This window comes from Hippocampus zosterae, chromosome 5 (assembly GCF_025434085.1).
Source record: "Hippocampus zosterae strain Florida chromosome 5, ASM2543408v3, whole genome shotgun sequence".
Lineage (NCBI taxonomy): Eukaryota > Metazoa > Chordata > Actinopteri > Syngnathiformes > Syngnathidae > Hippocampus > Hippocampus zosterae.
In genome coordinates, this window is record NC_067455.1 from 5,791,912 (window position 1) to 5,813,200 (window position 21,289).

Below are 21,289 nucleotides of genomic sequence, written 5' to 3' on the forward strand. Positions count from 1 at the left end.
CACTAGAGAGCAGTAGCACTCTACGAGACATCACTCACGAGTCGACGAGACATCACTCCGTGCACATATTAACCTCCCAGTTTACTAAAATGGCGACAATCAACAGAAAAAGGAAAGTTGACTGCGAGGGACGACGATTCAAGGATGGATGAAAATTGGACTATTTCTTCACTGAAATACGCAACAACTGTGTCTGCCTCATTTGCCAAGAGACTGGCTGTTTTTAAAGATTATAATGTCACCACCAGCAACTTTCTCTCGCCAACTTTTACTGACAGCTGAATAAGGAGAGGTTCGGAGAGATTCGAGCTAAGAAAATGCTGAGCTTGTTTGGGTCGACGTATTTGTGTGAGACGACATTCTCGGTTATGAACGTAAATAAAAGGTATGTGAGGACACGACTAACGGACGATCACCTGCGAGACATTTTGCGCATCAATACCACTGCTTTTGAGCCAGACCTGCCCTTTGTGCATCAATCCAGATCTCGATATCACCCGTCACATGAAGACAAACAAGTGATTTGTCAGCTGGCAATAAGTCTGAATAAATGTTTAAGATCTACATCAGTCCTAAGTTTCATTCCAGAGTAAAATTTTAAAAGTTCAATCAACATTTATATTGACTGATATGTCATATTTCATATCTGGCTTACTAAAATTTGTTTAACAATATTGTTGTTCAATGTAAAGAATGTCAGCCAAGGTCGCCCCCCCCCGACATTTTACCACATAAAATCTGCCCCCCTTGGCAAAAAGTTTGGACACCCCTGATTTAAACTGAGAAATTGTTTCTTGTTGTTTCATCTTGACCTCCAGCAAACTTTTGTCACAATTTCCTTAACTTATATAAATAAATAAACATCTTATTTTCAATGCATTTCATTCATTTTACCAAATAACAATGGAGAAAGACAATGGCATATCTTGATGACGTCAGTACAAATCATGTTAGTTTGTGTTATTTTGAATAGCGACTACTTTTTTGTCTGTGTCTCTGTGGGGGTCTCCATCGAAGAATGATGTCACAAGGAAGTGGGTCGGTGACTTTTTTGACTTGGACCTCCGAGTTCAACGGGGCACTTTTCCTTGTCGGAACTCGGAGAACCCCGACTTCCCACCTTCCTGGAATGCAGCATAAGACCCACCCCCTTCCATTCTTCTCTGATCAAAATACCGGTATCTTAAACTACGCAGGAAATTTAGAACCGCAGACGAGATTAAATACGTTTTCTGATCGATTGGGGGGAAGCATCTCTTCACGGCTTTAGATGTTGATTAATGTATATGTATGCACACACCGTCCATAAAACCAAACCAAATGAAACAAAAGCAACCAATCCAGTAGCGGAAGTTGTTGCTTTGTTTTGAAAGCGTATCCGGAAGAGGAGTGGATCTGCGTGATATGGTGGACGAGAAGTGTGTCTGTCGAGCTCAAAAGCTCCGCGCTGCGGTGCGATTTGACGGAAGATGGTAAAGAAACGGGAGCGGTTGGTAAGTGAAACCCGCGTCTCCGTTTCTCGGGCTGTTGACTTGAGCTCGGTGGAGCAATTTAGACGTCCGCGAGGAGGGGGGTAGGCGTGCTGGTTGGCCGGCCGGTCGACGCTTGTATCCGGCTGCGGCGCGAGGAAAGCGGAAGGACGGATCCTTAGCTTCCCGCTGTTAGCATGCTACTGACGGCCTCCCACGAGGGGGCCTACGTTCGTGAACTTGTCAGTATGGGAACGAGATGAGTTGGGAGGTAGCCGAAGGCTCGTTCTGGGGGATTACGGACGCCGTCGAAGTGATTGCAGGCGGCCAGCCAGCCAGCTACCTAGCCATCCCAGGCAGGCAGGCAGGCAGGTGCCGATGCGAGCTAGCCGGCTCACTTGGTGGGATTCTTGGCATGTTTGTAGGTTACTACGTGTTCGCTTGATTTTGCCACCTACCCGGAGTGACCCTCCACAATAAGTCTCGTTATTTTGTTTGTAAAGCCGAGACACCCGCAGAGTGCATGCCTGATGGATGACGCATTTTGTCTGTTGGGACTGACAAACTAACGGACTCTTGATCCGAGATTTTAATCTCTTTGACCTTATGGTCCACTGACTACTTTTCAAGATTTTCTCACAATGTTCCCCCACAATTGACAAAAATCCATCAATATTCGACACCTCACAAAAAGGTTTTCCAACTACCCATTGGTAGGATCACATGGTGGGAAAAGCTCTGCGTTTACCTAAGTGTTGGTTCTCGAAAATAACCAGTAAATTAAAATAATTAGTTTCTAGCCCTGATGTGAAGCTCCTTAAGTCATGTGAACATAGTTCCTTTGCAACGTGATGCAAGCGAAGCATGATTTTTGTGTAAATGGAGCTCCTCATCACATGTAAATACGGTTCCTCGGCATCAAGATAGTAGCAAAGTTCTTTTGTCTAAATTAAACTTTTCAACTCACTTCAACATAGTTCCTTAGAACCTACAGTAGATGCTATAAGATGGCTCCAAAGTAATAAATGAGCTTGGTTATGCTGAACCTTAAATATAGACTTTACATCTGCAGTCTTGATGGCCATGTCATCAACACGAGCCGCCAATGAAAACATTTTTGAGGTGCTCAGTCCTGTACTTTTACTCATTTTTGACAAAATGTGAGCAATATAATATAGGTCATTGGTCCCCAGCCACCACTCTCTGGCCTATATTGTAGCAGGCTGCACAGCGAGATAGATTCTCCACAATCCCCACACGGTCAATTATCCTCCAAAAAGCAGTATTAGTATGCCCGGGTGATTATGATTGAGAATGGTGATGTCACGTGACCAGCTACGAGACGTGAGCATATGAACGCCATCAGAGGCGGCAGAAACCTGCGCCGATGGAGCCAATCGAAGTCCAGCTTGTCTTTTTAACATTGTTTCGAAACGTGAAGTCACCAAAATGAAAGAAGAGTAACAGTAACAATGAGCGGACGCGCGGCTGATGGGCAGCCGTGACAAGGCATCATCTTTCGCAATCAATTATGTCAAATTTGCAAGTACCAACGATTTCAACGCCTTGTGAAGGAGCAGAACTTCCAAATTATGCTGTTTACATTTTAAGGGCGTATATATTATTCCTGAGGTTGTCCCACTTTTAGTGGAGGAGCACTGTGTTATATTGTTTACATTTGTTGGACCGGTGAATACGTTTTAAAATGTTTTATATAGCCAGTCGGCTAATGGCTGAAAATCTTTGAGGGTTATTCTCTAACGAGTGAACCGTCTCAACTTTCCCGGTAATTACGCAACATTTAATTGAGTTGAACTTTTCAGTCATTTTGCATTCTTGCATATTTGTTGCCGAAAGGCATCGCTCTTCCACTTCATATGTTTTGATATTATAAGCTAGCCAATATTCAAGTCGTCATTTATTAAATCTTACCAAATGTACTTAACAGGGACTTCTGGTCACCGTGTGCTGATTCAACTGGCAGAAAGAAAAAAAAAACGACTGATTGTTACAAACTCATTTTATTTGTGGGACAAATGCGACGCTCGGAAGCTAGACCCTTTGAACTTTTTCTTGCGTAACATACCTATAGGGTGTATCAGGTTTTGGGCGGGTGTGGTCAAGGTTTGGCTACCGCACGTTTGCATCGTGTTGCCCACTGTGTCCCGAGGAGCGTTTCATCAAAATTAGAGGCGAGGTTGCTTGTGAATGTTCCTTTCAGTGACAATGGCAAGAAAAGCCCTTTTGATTCTGCTATGTGGAGGTTTACTCGGTCACGTTGCAACAATTGATGAATGAACAATTGAGGCTGGAAACTTGTTATTTTGTTGATTAATCACTGAATTGGGTGGGTGGGGGGAGCCCAACATTTAATTTCCGTGCCTTTACTGAAAAACTGGACGTGACTTCAATGTGGATGTCGTGAATCCAAAATTGATGATTCCGTTTGTTTTTTGCCTGAAATTTCCATGAGTAAAAAAAAACAAGCAGATGTTTGCAAATGTCGTCTTTTTCAAAGAAAATCAGTATGGTTTCTTGGACGGCTGGACAAATCTGAGATTTACTTTTGAGTGGCAGAAATTTGACCTCCCCTCCACACCACCCCCCCAAAAAAAAGCCTGTTGAGAGGCAGACAGTTTGACGTGAATGCAGGCTTAAAAAGCGGTGAATCACTCATCAAATATTTTTCTCGATTCATTTGACAATGAATTATGAATTGAAATGCTGAACTGTTGCAACTGTACTCAGAAAGTGGATATGGCGTCATTTCCAATACAGCTGATGACCTTTTCCTTGTCTTTTTTTTGTTTTGTTTTGTTTTCATTTCTTTTCTTCTTCTTATTGAACTTGTGGCTTACCTGCTGATGTCCAAAACCCGCCCATCGGGCAATAAAAACAACCGACCCCATTGTGCGGCCCAAAAAGTGACATGCTGTCAAAGCATGTGACTGGTTCCGCGGCATTGTTGGACGTTCCAGCCGGCGCATTCACGGTGAACGCCCGTCATGCGCGGGAACCGCCCTCGGGTGTGTTTATTGGCGCGTGGGGTCTCTGTCATCACGGCGGCGCCTTTGTTGTTACGGCAGCGGCGCCACGCACGCCATCTGGCACCCGAGCAGAAACTCGCATCTCTCTCACAGCCAAAATTCCATTTCGATAAAAATAGCGATTTACTGACGCGCCGCAGTACTCTGCTTTCCGACTTCTACTTGTTACTTCAAACGATAGCTCATCCAATCACGGTGAACAGAATCGAATCACACGGGACTGTTTTTTTATGTTGCTATATCTAAAAGCTAAGGTTGATTTTCCGAGTGCATGTTACGGACGTCAATTTTGGATTTGCTGCTTGAGGTAAAACGTTTGAGGAAAGACAGTTTCAAAACTGCAGCGCAATTATTTTAGCTCGATTGCAGCTTTCGCTAGCGTTGGATGGCCCACGGCGCCTTCAGATCCGGTGCCACTTTGTTTTTGTTGTAATTTGGCATGGAACTTTCTAAGCACCCTTTCTTACAATTTGAATAGAAAGTCGATCGATCGATCGTAGGGTTGTGCACGATTCAATCAGGTTTTTCGAAACGTGGTTCAATTGGGAAGTAGACCGATTTGTGTTTGACTCGGCGGCATTATGATTTGGTGCAGTGCAGCTCTTTTCATTCATTCATTCATTCATTCATTCATTCATTCATTCATCTTCTGAGCCGCTTGATCCTCACTAGGGTCGCGGGGGGTGCTGGAGCGTATCCCAGCTGTCTTCGGTCAGTAGGCGGGGGACACCCTGAATCGGTTGCCAGCCAATCGCAGGGCACACAGAAACGAAAAACCATTCGCACTCACACTCACACCTAGGGACAATTTAGAGTGTTCAATCAGCCCGCCACGCATGTTTTCGGAATGTGGGAGGAAACCGGAGCACCCGGAGAAAACCCACGCAAGCCCGGAGAGAACATGCAAACTCCACACAGGGAGGCAGTAGCTGGAATCGAACCCGGTACCTCTGCACTGTGAAGCCGACGTGCTAACCACTGGACTACCGGACCGCCGCAGCTCTTTTCAAGAAGCTATAATGTAATGATTCTTTTTTTTTTTTTTGTCATTTTACCTACGATCAAATGAACCTGGCAGCACTGCAAACGTACGCATGGAATGGTTCGATTTGATGCACGCACATTTTTTTAAAATCAAAACAATACTGTTACAAATATTTTTTTTTGTCACACCCCTAATACAATTTAGAACATGTTGAATTTGCAAATGTGAAAAACAGGTTCACAAAAGTGCTCAAAGGCATTCTAAAGTTGTTCAGCGTTGGCGTTTCTGTTATTCAAAATTTTGATTCCAATGTTTTTCCCCTTTGCTGCAAATAAGTATCACCTTTCTCAACTGCTTCTTGGAAAAAATGTCATTCTAATCTCTTAAAGAAAACACCCTGATAGACTCGGGGTGTGCGTGTGTGTGCGTATGTGTGTGTGTGTGTGTTTTTCTGCGCACGCGTCGGGTGGAGCAGTCTCAGGTGAATACAACCGTGAAGGTAGGCGAGAAATAACAGAAGCTTTCCAGTCACAAAGCTCTCGTGGTCAGCAAACGGCAGCGAGTATGCGGAGCGAATGCAACCGGTTTCCCCGCGCCCCTCATGCACAAATGAAAATGGGCGACAAGGTCTTCCAGGTAAGACTCAACACCGAATTGATGTCTTCCACTCAATCAAATTTATTGGCGTGGGCTCTTTATGTTTATTTTTAAACATCCGATTTATTTCTTTTGGTGGAGAATCGGAGTTGGAATTTGTTGTTGTTGTTGTTGATAGGGCTGTTGTAGTGCCCATTGCGCGCTCTCACCCGTCCCTGCCGCTCAGGCCCTGAGTCCAGTTTTCTGCTCAAACGGTCACGCCACAGAGCCCGTCGCTGAGCAAAAAAATCTTCGTCTTTATGGTACTGGAAGTACTTGTGTGCGGGGCGATGGAAATCGCCTTTGTGAGAAGCCAAGCCACCGGCGGCCATCTTGCGTTGCCAAACGCGAAGTGAGCCGAACGACACGCTGTGTGTATGAGTCCGTACGTCCGGCATGCAATTATGTCATGTAAAAAGTAGAAAATAACCAAAGTTGCTATCGCCGTCCATCTGCGTCACGACGTTGTCCGTGCGGCGTCGTTTAAATCCAATCAAATGAGGGACAAACCCTGTCCGCTCATTCATGCAAACAGGTTATTCTGAATGCTTCCGATATTGACTGCACCTAATGACAGAAACGGTGGCGCTTTGCCAAAAATATGTATTTACATTACACAACTTATCGGCAAATATTAAGCATTTGACTCACTGCTTCCAAGTCGCTACTATTTTGGCGAGGTAATCTCGCGTCGCCGGTACAACCGGAAAGCTGATGAAGGCGTGCTCGCTGCCACGTTTTCCATCCATGAAGTTTAATAGCCTGTTTTATGATGGCCCATTTGTCAACATATTGCGCCAAAACATCTCTTGTTGCTCTGGGTTGATGCCAAAAATGCAGCGGAGGAAAAAAAAATTTTTTTTTAAACTTCTTGGCTATCATGAGAAACAAAGCAAATCCCAGAAGAGGGGAGAAATGGTAATTGTTTGTTTCGGCTTTTTTTCTGTTTAATGTATTCACCAATTGAGTCCCGAATTGTATTTCTGTGAGAAAAAAAAAGTTTTCTTTGAAGGCCATCAGGCTCAAACTGACTTCAAGATTAGCATTTGGCAAACGCTGCTTCTTGTAAAAAAAAAAAAAAAAAACGCACAACTCCACAAATTTGATTTGTGATCATGATTTCGACAGCCACGATGAAATGAACCTGATCGCCGACGATGATTACATTTCAAACGCTGGCTCTGCTGTTCATTTAATGAAGCTGAAATCGAGTCCCATCACTTCATCATTTTTTTTTTTCTCCAGCCGATTTGGTATTGGTACTGTTACACCCGCGCTGCAAGAAGGAGAGATACCGACGCTCGTTCCTACCGACTGCTGTCAGGCTGATGAATAAAAAATAACAATCATAATAAGAATAATAATTAAATGATGTGAAGGAAAATTGTAAATAGTACTGCGATTTATCCATTTTGTGTTCATATTGCATTTAATTGAAAGATGTTTGTTGTTTTTTTCTCTTTCTTCTTTCTACATACATTCTTGCTGCTGGAGGCTGTAAATTTCCCCAGTGTGGGACGAATAAAGGAAATCTTATCTTATTGGATGATAAAGATGGCATTTTTAAACGAATATAATTTCTTAAGTCTTAAACTTTATTGTTTCGCTGCTTGGAACTTGGGCTCAGCTGTGTTCCGCGCAACTCTTATAGCTGAGATGCCTCGTGTTAGTTCTAGTTTGGTTGGTTGGTTGGTAGATTTGCGTCGTCGATCTCCCGCTGACTCGGTCACAACTCTGAGACGGCTGCTGTTCGATTTGGCATTGGATGAGCCCGTATATGTTGGTGCAACATTTGCCTCATTTTGTCGAGTGGACAACCAGTTGTTTTTTTTGGGGCATTCGTGCCAGTGCGGAACTGCGTCTTTTGTGATCAATGACCGTTCCCTCCTCCTCCATCACTACAAAGGAAATTTCTAGTGGACGTTTTGGGCACACTGTGTGTTTTCACAAACTGTCCTTTTGGGGAAATGTTGTCACGTCGCTGTTACAATGCAGCTAATATCACACCCAGTGTGGACGGTACTTTGCCACCCAATGAAAATTATTTTCAGACTATTTTTGCTGCTCTAGAACAAAGAAAATAGGTCCCCCGCCCACGCATTACAGTAAAAATTCATTCATCCATTCATCTTCCTAACCGCTCGATCCTCACTAGGGTCGCGGGGGGTGCTAGAGCCTATCCCAGCTGTCTCCGGGCAGTAGGCGGGGGACACCCTGAATCGGTTGCCAGCCAATCGCAGGGCACACAGAGACGAACAACCATTCGCACTCACACTCCCACGAGGGACAATTTTTTGAGTGTTCAATCAGCCTGCCAAGCATGTTTTTGGAATGTGGGAGGAAACCGGAGCACCCGGAGAAAACCCACGCAGGCCCGGGGAGAACATGCAAACTCCACACAGGGAGTCCGGAGCTGGAATCGAACCCGGTACCTCTGCACTGTGAAGCCGACGTGCTAACCACTGGAGTAAAAATAAAAGGAAAAAATTCGCCCAACCGTAACTATGCGCGGGTGCGCCGTACTGATCTTTTTGAGCGTTCCCCATATGACTGTGACGACAGTGACATTTTTTTTTGTGCGCACTTGTTGGATTTTGCAGCTTTCCCACACAGATGCCGAGTGCAGCCAAGATGACATGATGGTTCCCGTGCTGAGCTCCAAAAAAGCCAGCGAGCTGCCCGTCAACGAGGTGGCGTGCGCTCTGCAGGTATCAGCCGGAAAGCTTTTAGATTTTTTTTTTTTTTTTTAAATGTGATTTTCTTGGGCAAGATTACAAGTGGGGTGAGTGTTGGTGCGCGTGCAGGCGAACCTTCAGTACGGGTTGGGTGAGGACGAGGTGTCAAGACGCAGGATCTACCACGGCTGGAACGAATTTGACATCAGCGAGGACGAGCCACTATGGAGGAAGTACATCGCGCAGGTACCCGTGAAACCTCGTCGCCATACCCGTCCGTCTCGGCGCAAGGGGAAAAAATATGCTTCTGTTCACGATCCCATTCCTGGCAATCGGCAGTACCGGTTTTGGGTGGGTGCGCGCGGCGTGTGCTTGTATTCACAAATGTTTAACTTTGAAAAAACGATGCAGTTAAATGACCGTCATTTTTATTTTTTACATTATGCACAACTCAACATTTATTGTGCAATGATCAAATTTTAACGTGTGTTTGTTGCATATTTTGATGCGCTTTTTATGCTTTCATCAACATTTTTGGTGTGAATTTAGAGGGGGCGGGGCTTGAAACGAATTGGGGCATTTACATGGAAAACGCGTCTCTACTTACAAACTTTTCTAGTGAAGACATTTTTTCCAGAAGCAATTAATTTTGTAGGTAGAGGTACCACTCACTGTATGTGATTTTTGAGAAATTTCTCAAAACAAGAACAACAAAAAAAAAGTGCTGTGGGTGCACGCCACTAATGGCTTTTGTCTCGAGCGATTTTCCTCCCTGCGGCCAAGTTAGCGTAACATGTCCGCTTGGCCCGGCGCCCGCTTTCCCATCCAAAGTCAACAAGTCGATTGGTGCCTTGTAAATGCCGTTGCCCTTTGACCTTCAGGTCTCATGTTTGTTTCCACTCACCGAGTCTCCGCCCTGACTTGCGACTCGAGCACTTGATTTTATTACTTGTTGATGGTTTTGACAACAAGATGCAGACGAATCTTTCACGTACCCCACCCCCCCCCACCCCCAGTTCAAAGACCCGCTGATCTTGCTGCTGCTGGCCTCGGCCGTCATCAGCGTCCTCATGCGGCAGTTCGACGACGCCATCAGCATCACCGTGGTACGACTGGCGCACCCCACGTCCCTTTTGACTCTGTTAGCGTTAGCTTTAGCGCTGACCGCTACGTCTGCGTCTCCCAACAGGCTATCATCATCGTAGTCACCGTCGCCTTCGTCCAGGTGAGTCTGCAAGATGCCAAGCGAGTGCACGGTGGGAAACCTCACTGATGGCCTCTTTGCTTATTGGGTAGGAGTATCGCTCGGAGAAGTCTCTGGAAGAGCTGGGAAAACTGGTCCCGCCACAGTGCCACTGGTATGCCCGCTTCGCATAATCCTCCGCTTCTAGAGCTTTCTTTGCGAACGTCACATGACCGAACCCAGAAAACATCCGTGATGCTTGCAATGCCTGGCTGAGGGCACGTTGACGTCAGTTTCAGTCGACGGTAGAGGTCGGTACAGTACAAAATGGCGGTACACTGAGATCCCCTTTAATAACACACGGAGCGGCAACATATCGAAACGTTTTGATATGTTGATCACGCACTTTGAGGATTTCCGCCACTTCATTTTCATGGACAGTCAAACCTCGGTTTTCGTCCATGATCCGTTCCGGAAGGCTGTTCAAAATCCGAAATTGTTCAAAAGCCGAAACCACGCTCTTCTTAAAATAAAAATGTTTACTGAACACGTCTGCTCACAATGGAAAGCAACAGTGAAAGGAAGCGTCACTGCCTCGTGTAAGGAAGGCGAGACGAGTCAAATGGTGCATTCAAGTGCGCTCGGTTTGTTTGAGAACCGAAATGCGTTCGTCACCCGAAGCATAAATAATTCGAAATTTGCGGTTGAGAACCGAGACGTTCGAAAACCGAGGTTTGACTGGACTTAATTACGTCGCTGTGTGTTGTCCGGTACAGCTCAGTGCTGCCCACAACTGTCATCTGGGACTTGCTGAAGCATTTAAAAAAAAAAAAAAAAAAAAAAAAGGGCGGCCCGGTAGTCCAGTGGTTAGCACGTCGGCTTCACAGTGCAGAGGTTCTGGGTTCGATTCCAGCTGCGGCCTCCCTGTGTGGAGTTTGCATGTTCTCCCCGGGCCTGCGTGGGTTTTCTCCGGGTGCTCCGGTTTCCTCCCACATTCCAAAAACATGCGTGGCAGGCTGATTCTGATTGAACACTCTAAATTGTCCCTAGGTGTGAGTGTGAGTGCGAATGGTTGTTCGTTTCTGTGTGCCCTGCGATTGGCTGGCAACCATTTCAGGGTGTCCCCCACCTACTGCCCGAAGACCGCTGGGATAGGCTCCAGCACCCCCGCGACCCTCGTGAGGATCAAGCGGCTCGGAAGATGAATGAATGAATGAATGTTTACTGAACACGTCTGCTCACAATGGAAAGCAACACGAGGAAGCGTCACTGCCTCGTGTAAGGAAGGCGAGACGAGTCAAATGGTGCATTCAAGTGCGCTCAGTTTGTTCGAGAACCGAAATGCGTTCGTCACCCGAGGCATAAATAATTCGAAATTTGCGGTTGAGAACCGAGACGTTCGAAAACCGAGGTTTGACTGGACTTAATTACGTCGCTGTGTGTTGTCCGGTAGAGCTCAGTGCTGCCCACAACTGTAAACTGGGACTTGCTGAAGCATTTAAAAAAAATAAAAAATTCCGCTAACACGGAAGCCTCCATAAGTGGCAAATATTTGGAAGTAACATTCACACTCTGCGTAAAAGCAGGGTGCGAATGACGCACGGCGATATCGTGGGCGAGCGCTGTACACTTGCCGAAACGGATTCCTTGCGCGTGCGCCTGTTCATGATGACGATGGTTTCAGCATCCGCGATGGTCAGCTGCAGCACATGCTGGCCAGGGAACTGGTTCCGGGAGACACGGTGTGCCTGGCGGTGGGAGAGCGCGTGCCGGCGGACCTGCGCCTCTTTGAGGTGAGCGCCCCCCCCGCATTTATAACACCGCACGTGGTATTCCGCCGCTGAGCCTCCCCACCCTGACGCGGCAGGCCAGCGACCTTTCGGTGGACGAGTCCAGTCTGACGGGGGAGACGGCGCCCTGTTCCAAGTCCACGGCGCCTCAGCCGGCCGCCAACAACGGCGACATCGCTTCCCGGGCCAACATCGCATTCATGGGCACGCTGGTGCGCTGCGGCAAAGCCAAGGTACAGAGTTGGACGGACGGAAGGACGGGCGGATACTCCTTCAATTTAGCCGTTTTTAAAGAAATCGGGGAAGGAGAACACTTGCCAGAAGCTGCCGGAGGCCATAACTGCGCTCGCATGCGGGCCAGCTGCACTGAAGCGTGACTCGCTTGGCCCCGCCCCTTAACTGCACACATTCAGCCCCATAGCCACCTGTGACAACGTGCGGTCATTTATTTCACTTTGTCAAGTCGATTGCTTGACCTCGTCTTTGAGTTTGTAGACACGACTGTGCTGTTTTTCTTGGTGTTCATCTGCAAATTAAACCGATCCAGCTGTTATTTGAGGAAAACCCTTATTTGCGTTTTGCGGCAGGGGATTGTCATCGGAACGGGAGAAAACTCCGAGTTTGGTGAGGTCTTCAAGATGATGCAGGCGGAGGAGGTGCGTCCCCCGGTGGCGAGCGCAGCTCGGCGCTGAGACGACCGCTCCCGCGCCCGCTTACTTGATTGTTTTTTTTGTTTTGTTGCGCGGCAAGGCTCCCAAGACGCCGCTGCAGAAGAGCATGGACCTGCTGGGCAAGCAGCTCTCGCTCTACTCTTTTGGCATCATCGGTCAGTCGCCCCGTCTCGCTCTGTTGTCGTTCTTGACGCTGATGAGCGCCGCTTGTGCTTCCTGCAGGGGTGATCATGCTGGTGGGCTGGCTGCAGGGCAAGAGGATCCTGGACATGTTCACCATCGGCGTCAGGTAGCCCGTCATTTGGCAACCAGAGCGCCGCTCATTTGCCAAATTTTTTGGGGGATTGAAACGCCTTGGCGCTAAAAATTGTTCCTGCGATTACAAATGGAAGATCATCGCAGAATATGGCCACAAAGCACCGTAACCATTGAATTAAAACCGGATGCGATTTTGTTTCTGATCCAGAAAATGGCGCCTTGTCTGCTCCCAAATTCAACTCTTCTGAGCTATTTCTCTCGTCTGCATTATATTTGTCGCGGCTTTAGTTGTCGCAGGAATTTCAAATGAGCGATCACCATTTAAATTTTTTATTTTTACCCCCATTTGTGACCTTATTGTTCCACGTGGTGTTGAAATGAAGGCTAACGGCGCGCTCTCCCCGCAGTCTGGCGGTGGCGGCCATTCCCGAGGGTCTCCCCATCGTGGTGACGGTGACGCTGGCACTGGGCGTCATGCGCATGGTCCAGAAGCGAGCCATCGTCAAGAAGCTTCCCATCGTCGAGACGCTGAGTACGCACACCCGCGCGCACAAAAAGAAGCACGCGCGCGCCCCCCGTGCGACCTTGTGACCTCGGCGCGCGTTCGTCGGCAGGCTGCTGTAACGTCATCTGCTCGGACAAGACGGGAACGCTGACCAAGAACGAGATGACCGTCACGCAGATGTTCACGTCGGACGGAATCCACGCCGAGGTGGGCCACGCTTCCGTTTGGTTACGACGCCGTGCACTGCTCGCTCCTCTTCTTCTCCAACTTGGTCTTCTTTCTTTTTGCTCCTCTCTCCGTTCCTCTGCCTCTCCATTTGCGTGAACCTGTACTTGCTCTTCTTCTTGTTCTTTTACTTGGTCCTCCTTTTGCTGCTCTTCTTCCGCTCTTGTTCTTTTTTTGGGGGGGTGGGGTGTGGGGTCTCTAGTTGTGTTGGCCTTATCCCTGTTTTTTTTTCTTTCTTTTTCTCCTCCCATCAATTGTCTCGGCTCAATTGGCCCGTGTTTTATCTGGCAACCTTTGTCGTCACTCACCTCAGGAAGATGACAACTCTTGTCTGAGTTGGCCTCTTCTGCTGATTCAATCAAACGCACACAAATGCCTCAAGCACGAATGTATGCAAATAATTTTGTATTTAAAAGTCTCCCGTGAGAATGACACTGAATCACTTGAGGTCAAAAATGAACCGAAACGGATTCCTGATTTGACTTTTTTTGCCGTCGCTGACTGCGATGATTTGTGTTGCGGTCCAGGTGACGGGTGTGGGCTACAACGGCAACGGAGAGGTTTTAGCCGACGGAGAAATTATCCACGGCTTTTCTCACCCGTCGCTCAGCAAAATTGTGGAGGTCAGTCCGTGACTAAATAATCGGGAAAGAAGCAGCGATAGACGGATGACTGGCTTGTAACGTCCGCGTCTTCAGGTGGGCTGCGTCTGCAACGACTCGGTCATCAGGAACGGGACTCTGCTGGGCCGGCCCACGGAGGGAGCGCTCTTGGCCCTCGCCATGAAGGTAGGAGGACGCATCATGTGGAACGCGTCGCACCTCGTCGTCATGCTTTCCTCCAGAGGGCCTTTCTGACCCCAAATAAACGCGACAATGGCCTCTCGTTCCATATTGCCCCGCCTCCTTGTTCCCGCCGGGGTCGCAGATGGGCCTGGAAGGCGCCCAGCAAGAGTACGTACGTCTGGAAGAGCTTCCCTTCACCTCCGAAAAGAAGTGGATGGCGGTGCGCTGCGTTCACCGCACGCAGCAGGTGCGTAACGCGGCCAACGTCTACCGGGGCACGAGCGCGCCGCGTGTTGCAAGGAAAAAAAAATGAAGTTTCTGAAACCAGCTGCGTTTCTACATGAACTGGTTTTCTAATGTCATCGAACGCGCAACTGGACGCAGCTACGGCCCGGTACTCACAGAAGGATTTTTATTTATTTTTTTCAAATCTGAAGACATTTTCTATTATCTGTGATGGTCCTCACACATACAGATAGAAAATCAGACGTTGAAGACTTTCGGTGGTGGTGTGCGCGCCGACAGACACTCAATACTGAACGGCATTCACATGGCTCTTTATTTTCATGAATATGAGGACTCAAATGGACATTGAGTGTGTGTTGTTGTTCTTATAAATGCTGAGCCATCATTTTATGAACAAATGAGCCGGAGCTCAACTTTATTATTCAGCACGTATGGTCGTGAACTCCCCCGTTACCGGAAGCCTTGTCACATGCTATCAACTCTAAACCTACAGCGCCCTCTGTTGGCCATATGTTTCACAACCGCATATCGAGACAGAGTGGCTGGCTATTCGATTTGCAAGTGAGCCGTAAAGCCTTTTTTCAAGTTGTTTTTCATACACGCAGAAAGATTTTAGTCTCTGTCGCAGTCCATTGATTTCATAAATGCAACAGACTTTATAGTTTCTTATCCATATCGGTGAACAACAACCAACAACAATATGCGATGTTCTCCAGATTTTGTGACTCCGGGTGTTTGTTTCTTTCTTTTCCCCCGTGTGAGATGGTCCCAACAGATAAGATAGTCGACTCCTGACTTGGCAGTTTAGATCCTTTTTCTTGCAACTTATATTATGTTTGACCTTTTTTTTTTTTTAAATGAGAACAGTTTGAGCAATGGCCACCCGGCAAAGCGGTCTAACTGTATTTTCACGTGATGCCCGCATGCCAGGACAAAACGGGCGTGCTGTTTGTGAAGGGCGCCTATGAGCAAGTGATCCGCTTCTGCAGCTCCTACAACAGCCGAGGGAGCGCCTTTCCTCTCACCCAGCAGCAGGTGGAGCTCTACCAGCAGCACATCAGCTACATGGGCACCGCCGGCCTCCGAGGTCTGCAGGCCAACGCCAACCTCAACCTCGGCCGCTGTACCGCGCCGCGCCGCCTCGCCTCACCCGCTCTGTCTCTCTCCCTTTAGTTCTGGCGTTCGCTTCCGGGTATGAGATGGGAACTTTGACCTTCTTGGGCCTGGTGGGCATCATCGACCCGCCTAGGGCGGGCGTCAAAGAGGCGGTGGGCACGCTCATCAGCTCGGGCGTCGCCATCAAGATGATCACCGGAGACTCTCAGGAGACCGCCGCTTCCATAGGTCAGCTTGAAACTGCTTGAAAAAAAAAAATAAAACTGGCTCTTTGTTTTGGGGAACAGAAAAAAAACGCAGTAACGTCGGCTTTCTCTCAACTGTGTGCAGCCAGTCGCCTGGGCCTTTGTTCCAAAGGAGGAGGGGAGTGTTTATCGGGAGAGGAGGTGGACCGTCTGGATCTGCAGCAGCTCTCGCAAATTGTCCCCCGCGTAAGACGCACTCGCACGTAAGATCCGAGGCACCCTGAAGTGAAGGTGGCGCTCCTGAGCAATTCTTCTCCTGTGTGTGCGCGCAGATCTCCGTCTTCTACAGAGCCAGCCCCAGACACAAGCTCAAGATCGTCAAGGTGAGCACAAAACCGCACCTGCCCAATCCAAACAGCCGCACACACACACACACACACACACATGAAGTGGTAACCTTTTGCGCGGCTTAGTCCCTGCAGAACATCGGCGCCGTGGTGGCCATGACGGGCGACGGCGTGAACGACGCGGTGGCGCTGAAGGCGGCCGACATCGGCGTGGCCATGGGCCGCACCGGAACCGACGTCTGCAAGGAAGCTGCCGACATGATCCTGGTGGACGACGACTTCAACACCATAATGTGAGCCCGACGACGGGGGGGGGGGGGGGCCTCCTCGCCGCCTTCCCGAGTTCGTTCGGCGCTACGCGGGGGGATGACCGAGATAGTTGCGCTGCTAAGAATCGCCGCGTAATGATTGCGGAGTCGGGAACGAGTGAGAGATGGCGGTGAGTTCCTAGTGGGCCCGTGCGATTCCTTACGCGCGTCTCGCTTTCCGGTGCTTGCAGGTCGGCCATCGAGGAGGGGAAAGGAATCTACAACAACATCAAGAACTTTGTGCGCTTCCAACTCAGCACGTGAGTTGTCTCGTCCTCAAGAGAAAAAAAAAAGAGAGAGAGAAAGAGAGAGGATGCCGGCTTCATAGTCCTTATTTTGTCGGACTGCAAAATGCTTTTTGCGGGCTTCAGTTTTCCATTACCTCCGTAACGCCCCCTGCAGGAGCATCGCGGCACTGACACTCATCTCCTTGGCCACGCTGATGAATTTCCCCAACCCGCTGAACGCCATGCAGATCCTGTGGATCAACATCATCATGGACGGGCCCCCCGCGCAAAGGTAACCCCCCGCCCTAAATCTCGTTTCGAACCCTATGCTGAGCTTGAAACCCGACTTAGAACCCATAACCCTGATTTGAAGTCTAACCCAAGTTTGGAACCCTCCTTTCAGCCCCTACCTGATCTTGAAATGATAACCCAGGTTTGAAAGTCTAACCCTTGGCTTGAAATGCTCCGTGGCCATCCTTTTGTGCGCGCTTGCTTGTGTTCAGTCTGGGCGTGGAGCCGGTGGACCGGGCGGTAATCCTGAAGCCTCCTCGCAACGTCTCCGACAGCATCATCACACGCGGCCTCCTTGTTAAAGTTCTGGTGTCGGCCTTCATCATCGTCTGCGGGACGCTCTTCGTCTTCTGGAGAGAGGTCACAACCCCCTTGACCCGATGCCGACTTCCTCCATTCTCCCGGTCCTCATTTTTATTTATTTTCTTGTCGTCTCCATCTTGTGTTTTGCAGCTGCAGGACAACGAGATCACCCCGCGAGACACCACCATGACCTTCACCTGCTTTGTCTTCTTCGACATGTTCAATGCGCTCAGCTCGCGCTCGCAGGTGACCTTGTTATCTGGTTTTTCACGCCTGACCCCAAACGTTTGAAGCCATAATAAAAGTCAACCCGAGTGGGATGTTCTGATACGATTTAAGGATGGTATATACGGTTTGCCCTCGCCACTGAGCCCTTGTTGCAAAGTCACTATTTGGCCAAGATTTTCATTCTTGGGCATAGTTTCATCATTGCAGTTGTGCAAAAAAAAAAATTAAAAACATGGACATCAGGCTCGCGTTGGGCGATTCACTCTGCGGCCGTGCACTACTCTGATAATTATGCAGAACAGCAAATAATCAGTTTGCGTGTCTGTGCGTGCTCAGACCCGTCTGGTTCACGAGATGGGCCTCTGCAGCAACCGCACGTTCTGCCTGGCGGTGCTGGCGTCCATCATGGGCCAACTGCTGGTCATCTACTTCCCTCCGCTGCAGCGCGTCTTCCAGACCGAGAGCCTCAGCCTGTTTGGTGAGCACACAAAAAGCTTTTCTCAACCAGGGTCCCCACCCCCCACCCCACCCTTTGCTTGGGGCACAAAGCTAACAAGAGTTTCCAGAAAATGCTGTGCGGCCAGTTGAAGTTGATTGCGTGTCACTGTTTGTCAGACTTGCTGTTCCTGGTTGCGCTGACGTCGTCCGTGTGCATCGTGTCGGAGGCCATCAAGAGAGCCGAGCGGTGGCGAAGCTTTCCCAGAAGGGCGCCTGGCGACTGCTTCCATCAGGTATGACGCAAATGGGCGCCCAGCCGGCCCCTGGAGACGGCGCTCAAGTGGAAGGACAAAACGGCGCAAGCACCTCCCTCGCCCCCAGCAACTGCATTCCTGCTCTTTGCCGCCCCCTGCTGTCCGGCGCCCTCATTCTTCTTTTGCGCACCGAGGCGTCCGCCGCCGCCGCCACGCGGGAAGTGACCTCACAGCGTCACAAGTACAGAGCGCTCGGACCGCCGATCCACTCGTATCGTGCCGAGGTTGACTCTCTGAGCTCCCGTCGTGGTGGAAGGCGCAGCAGGTCTGTCGTAAGGACGTTCAGCAACCGAACCTCACGCGGGAAGCCCACAGCAAGTGATCTCTGCCAAGCTTCCAGGCAGAGATTTCGATGAATCGTGTCAGCCCTCCGGTCTCCGCATCCTTTTCGTGATGGTTGGGGAGCAGGGACTGAGACGATGATTCCCAACACAGCCGGTTATTTAGTTGGCCAGTTAACACGCAGGCTGAAGCGATTCATCGAAAACTCCCCAACCACTGCAAAGTCCCTTTTTTAGTGGAAGTCCACCCTCATAAGTGAAATACAACAGAAACGTTCTCTCAAATCCACAAACGTCCTTGGATCCACCCGGACAATGCTGCAGTTGGCCGTCGTCCACTGGGGCGGCCCAGCAGCCATGCCAAACTGTTAGCATGTCGCAGCTCACGACGCTAAGATGCCAAAAGTGTGGCCGGCGGGCGTCGTCGGGGTCCAAACTCCTGCAGGGTCGGCGGTGTGCCTTACGGGAGCGCTTGTCATCCACTTTTCTAAGGCTTTCTCTGCGGCGCGGGATGGAAAATCTTTTTATTTTGTTTGTTTGTTTGATTGAAGCAGACATTTTAGGGCATTTGAATGAACCCTGTAACAATCCACTCGACCAATCAGTAGAGGAAGCAAAAGATTTTGGACTTTGGAGGACCACACGTGTAAGATCAACTTGTTTTTAAAGGACTAATTTATTTTGTTGTTTTCAAATAAAGGTTCACAGTTGATGAAAAAGGATAAAGTTAATATAAAAGGATACAAACACCCTGTTAACCAAATGTTCCCACATTTTCTCTTTTGGAGTTTCCCCCTGAGCCCCATATTTTTATTTTATTTATTTTTCTGAAACCTCATCAAGTGAAATGTCAACCATTTGGTGGAGGCTGCTGTTTTTAAAACTACTGATTTTGTTGTAAGTGCCCAAAGGAAATAAAAAGCAAACTTTTTTTTGTGTGTGTGTTGCTTGTTGAAAGATGTGGTAAGGAAGATCCCTTCAAACATGTTAACATGAGCATTAAGATGCATTGCATTGTATTTTATTTTGAAGTTTGTATTGCGCTACATAACACGGTGTGCACAAAACGATGCATGCAAATGGCCAGGTTCAAAAGACGACAGCACTCGTTGCCGCTTTCACGTCTGCCGTCTCGCTGCTCGTTCGCTGCTCATGAGGGAACTCCCTCAGCTGCCCATCGCTGACTTCCTCCAATGACTTTCTGGTGACTCGTTCAACTTGCAAAGCATAGAATGAGAAGCTTAAGCCTGATCGGCTGTTGTCACAGACATTTCACGCTTTGGATCGCGCAAATGTGCTTCCAGCTGATCAGCCTCGGGCCGGCCGGCAAACACAACAGGTTCAGTTTCAGGAGCAAGCATGCCAATTGGAACTTTTGGGGAAATGAGCATCACGGAAAAATTTCCTAATAACCACTGAAGATGATTTACTGCAATGCAGGGGTCAGCGAGCTTTTTGCAATTGAGATCGACTTCTTGGGTACGGATTATTGCTCAGGTCTCAAAGAAGATTTGAGACTTTTATTTGTCTCACTATGGAGAAATTCGCAATTTACAGCAGCAAAAATTATGAAAAGGTGAAAGTACACAAAAGTATTTGCATGTACGAAAAAAACCCCCAAAATGGACTGTACATAGTACAGAGTGTAATATAAATATAAGCATTTGCAAAGTGGGTTCGCTATAGCATCTTGATGTCCAGCCATCCATTTTCCAACCGCTTAATCCTCCCAAGGGTCGCGGGGGGTGCTGGAGCCTATCCCAGCCGTCTTTGGGCAATAGGGAGGGGACACCCTGAACCGGTTGCCAGCCAATAGCAAGGCACACACAAACAACCATCCACGCTCACTCTCACACCTCGTGACAATTTGTAGTGTTCAGTCAGCCTGCCATGCATGTTTTTGGAACGTGGGAGGAAAGCGGAGTACCCGGAGAAAACCCACGCAGGCCCGGGGAGAACATGCAAACTGTGAGGTTGACGCGCTAACCACAGGCCACCCGCATCTCGATGTACCCTACTGAAATAAGGCATTTTCTAAAATTACCTTTAATAATATTATTCATGCAAATATCAGATTGATTCATACATTTTTTAATTTAAAAACAAATAATAGGCAGAGTTGTATTTCAAAAATCAGTGCCGGTGTTTTATATGTCAATGCATTGCCCCTTTCAATATGGCCGCCACGTATGTTCGGGTGCCACAGCGAGGTCACTGTGGGGATGCAGAAGCTGAGTCATCTTTCACTGGAACCTCTGTAAGCAGAATGAAGGTGTGTGAGGCTCCATTTCTTGCGAGTGAGTGGCGTGGCGAAACGCGCTAAGAAGCCACGCTCACATGAGCTACCGCCAAATTAGCTTACGGCGGTTCCAGCACAAGGGGCGAATACATTTCACTTGCCTCTTTTACCCTTCTCATCTTTCGTAAAAATCGAAACATAAGAACAACTACGTGACATCGTGATCTATCAAAACGTAAACGGGGCTCAAAATACAAATTGACGAGTTAACGAGGCACACCTGGGTAAGGTACAAGCGGCTGGAGCGAGACGATCGGTTGACATGGCTGATGAGAATAGGGGAGATGAAAACCAACTTTGTTTGACAATGGCATGAACGACAGGAATGGGATGTGAAACCAAGCTAAATATGTTCAAGTCAAAGCAAAATTCCACAAACCTGACCAAAAGGATCAGTTGGAGAGTCGAGAGGAATTCGCAAGGCGTTACAAGGCAGGCGGAAGAGGACGGCTGGCACATGACAACCACCGCGTATCT

General features: G+C 48.4%; 1 protein-coding gene across 4 annotated transcripts; it reads left to right on the plus strand.

The window, feature by feature from the left end:
- Nucleotides 1-1,191: 1,191 nt before the first annotated feature.
- Nucleotides 1,192-18,741, plus strand: atp2c1 (ATPase secretory pathway Ca2+ transporting 1). 4 transcript variants are annotated; one of them, XM_052065624.1, is made up of 27 exons: nucleotides 1,192-1,493; nucleotides 8,738-8,845; nucleotides 8,942-9,058; nucleotides 9,829-9,918; nucleotides 10,002-10,037; nucleotides 10,109-10,170; nucleotides 11,680-11,788; nucleotides 11,863-12,018; nucleotides 12,373-12,441; nucleotides 12,536-12,611; nucleotides 12,679-12,745; nucleotides 13,122-13,246; nucleotides 13,329-13,426; nucleotides 13,972-14,067; nucleotides 14,143-14,232; nucleotides 14,372-14,476; nucleotides 15,406-15,562; nucleotides 15,649-15,819; nucleotides 15,922-16,022; nucleotides 16,109-16,159; nucleotides 16,250-16,416; nucleotides 16,623-16,691; nucleotides 16,834-16,950; nucleotides 17,162-17,309; nucleotides 17,403-17,498; nucleotides 17,817-17,958; nucleotides 18,096-18,741. In XM_052065624.1, exons 1-27 carry the CDS (start codon nucleotides 1,470-1,472, stop codon nucleotides 18,215-18,217), a joined length of 2,769 nt encoding a protein of 922 aa, XP_051921584.1. In that variant the 5' UTR covers nucleotides 1,192-1,469; the 3' UTR covers nucleotides 18,218-18,741. The 4 variants fall into 4 exon arrangements, with proteins under 4 accessions (XP_051921584.1, XP_051921586.1, XP_051921585.1 ...); XM_052065625.1 differs by lacking the exon at nucleotides 1,192-1,493 and adding an exon at nucleotides 3,544-4,495; XM_052065622.1 differs by lacking the exon at nucleotides 1,192-1,493 and adding an exon at nucleotides 5,931-6,137.
- The last annotated feature ends 2,548 nt before the right edge of the window (nucleotides 18,742-21,289 follow it).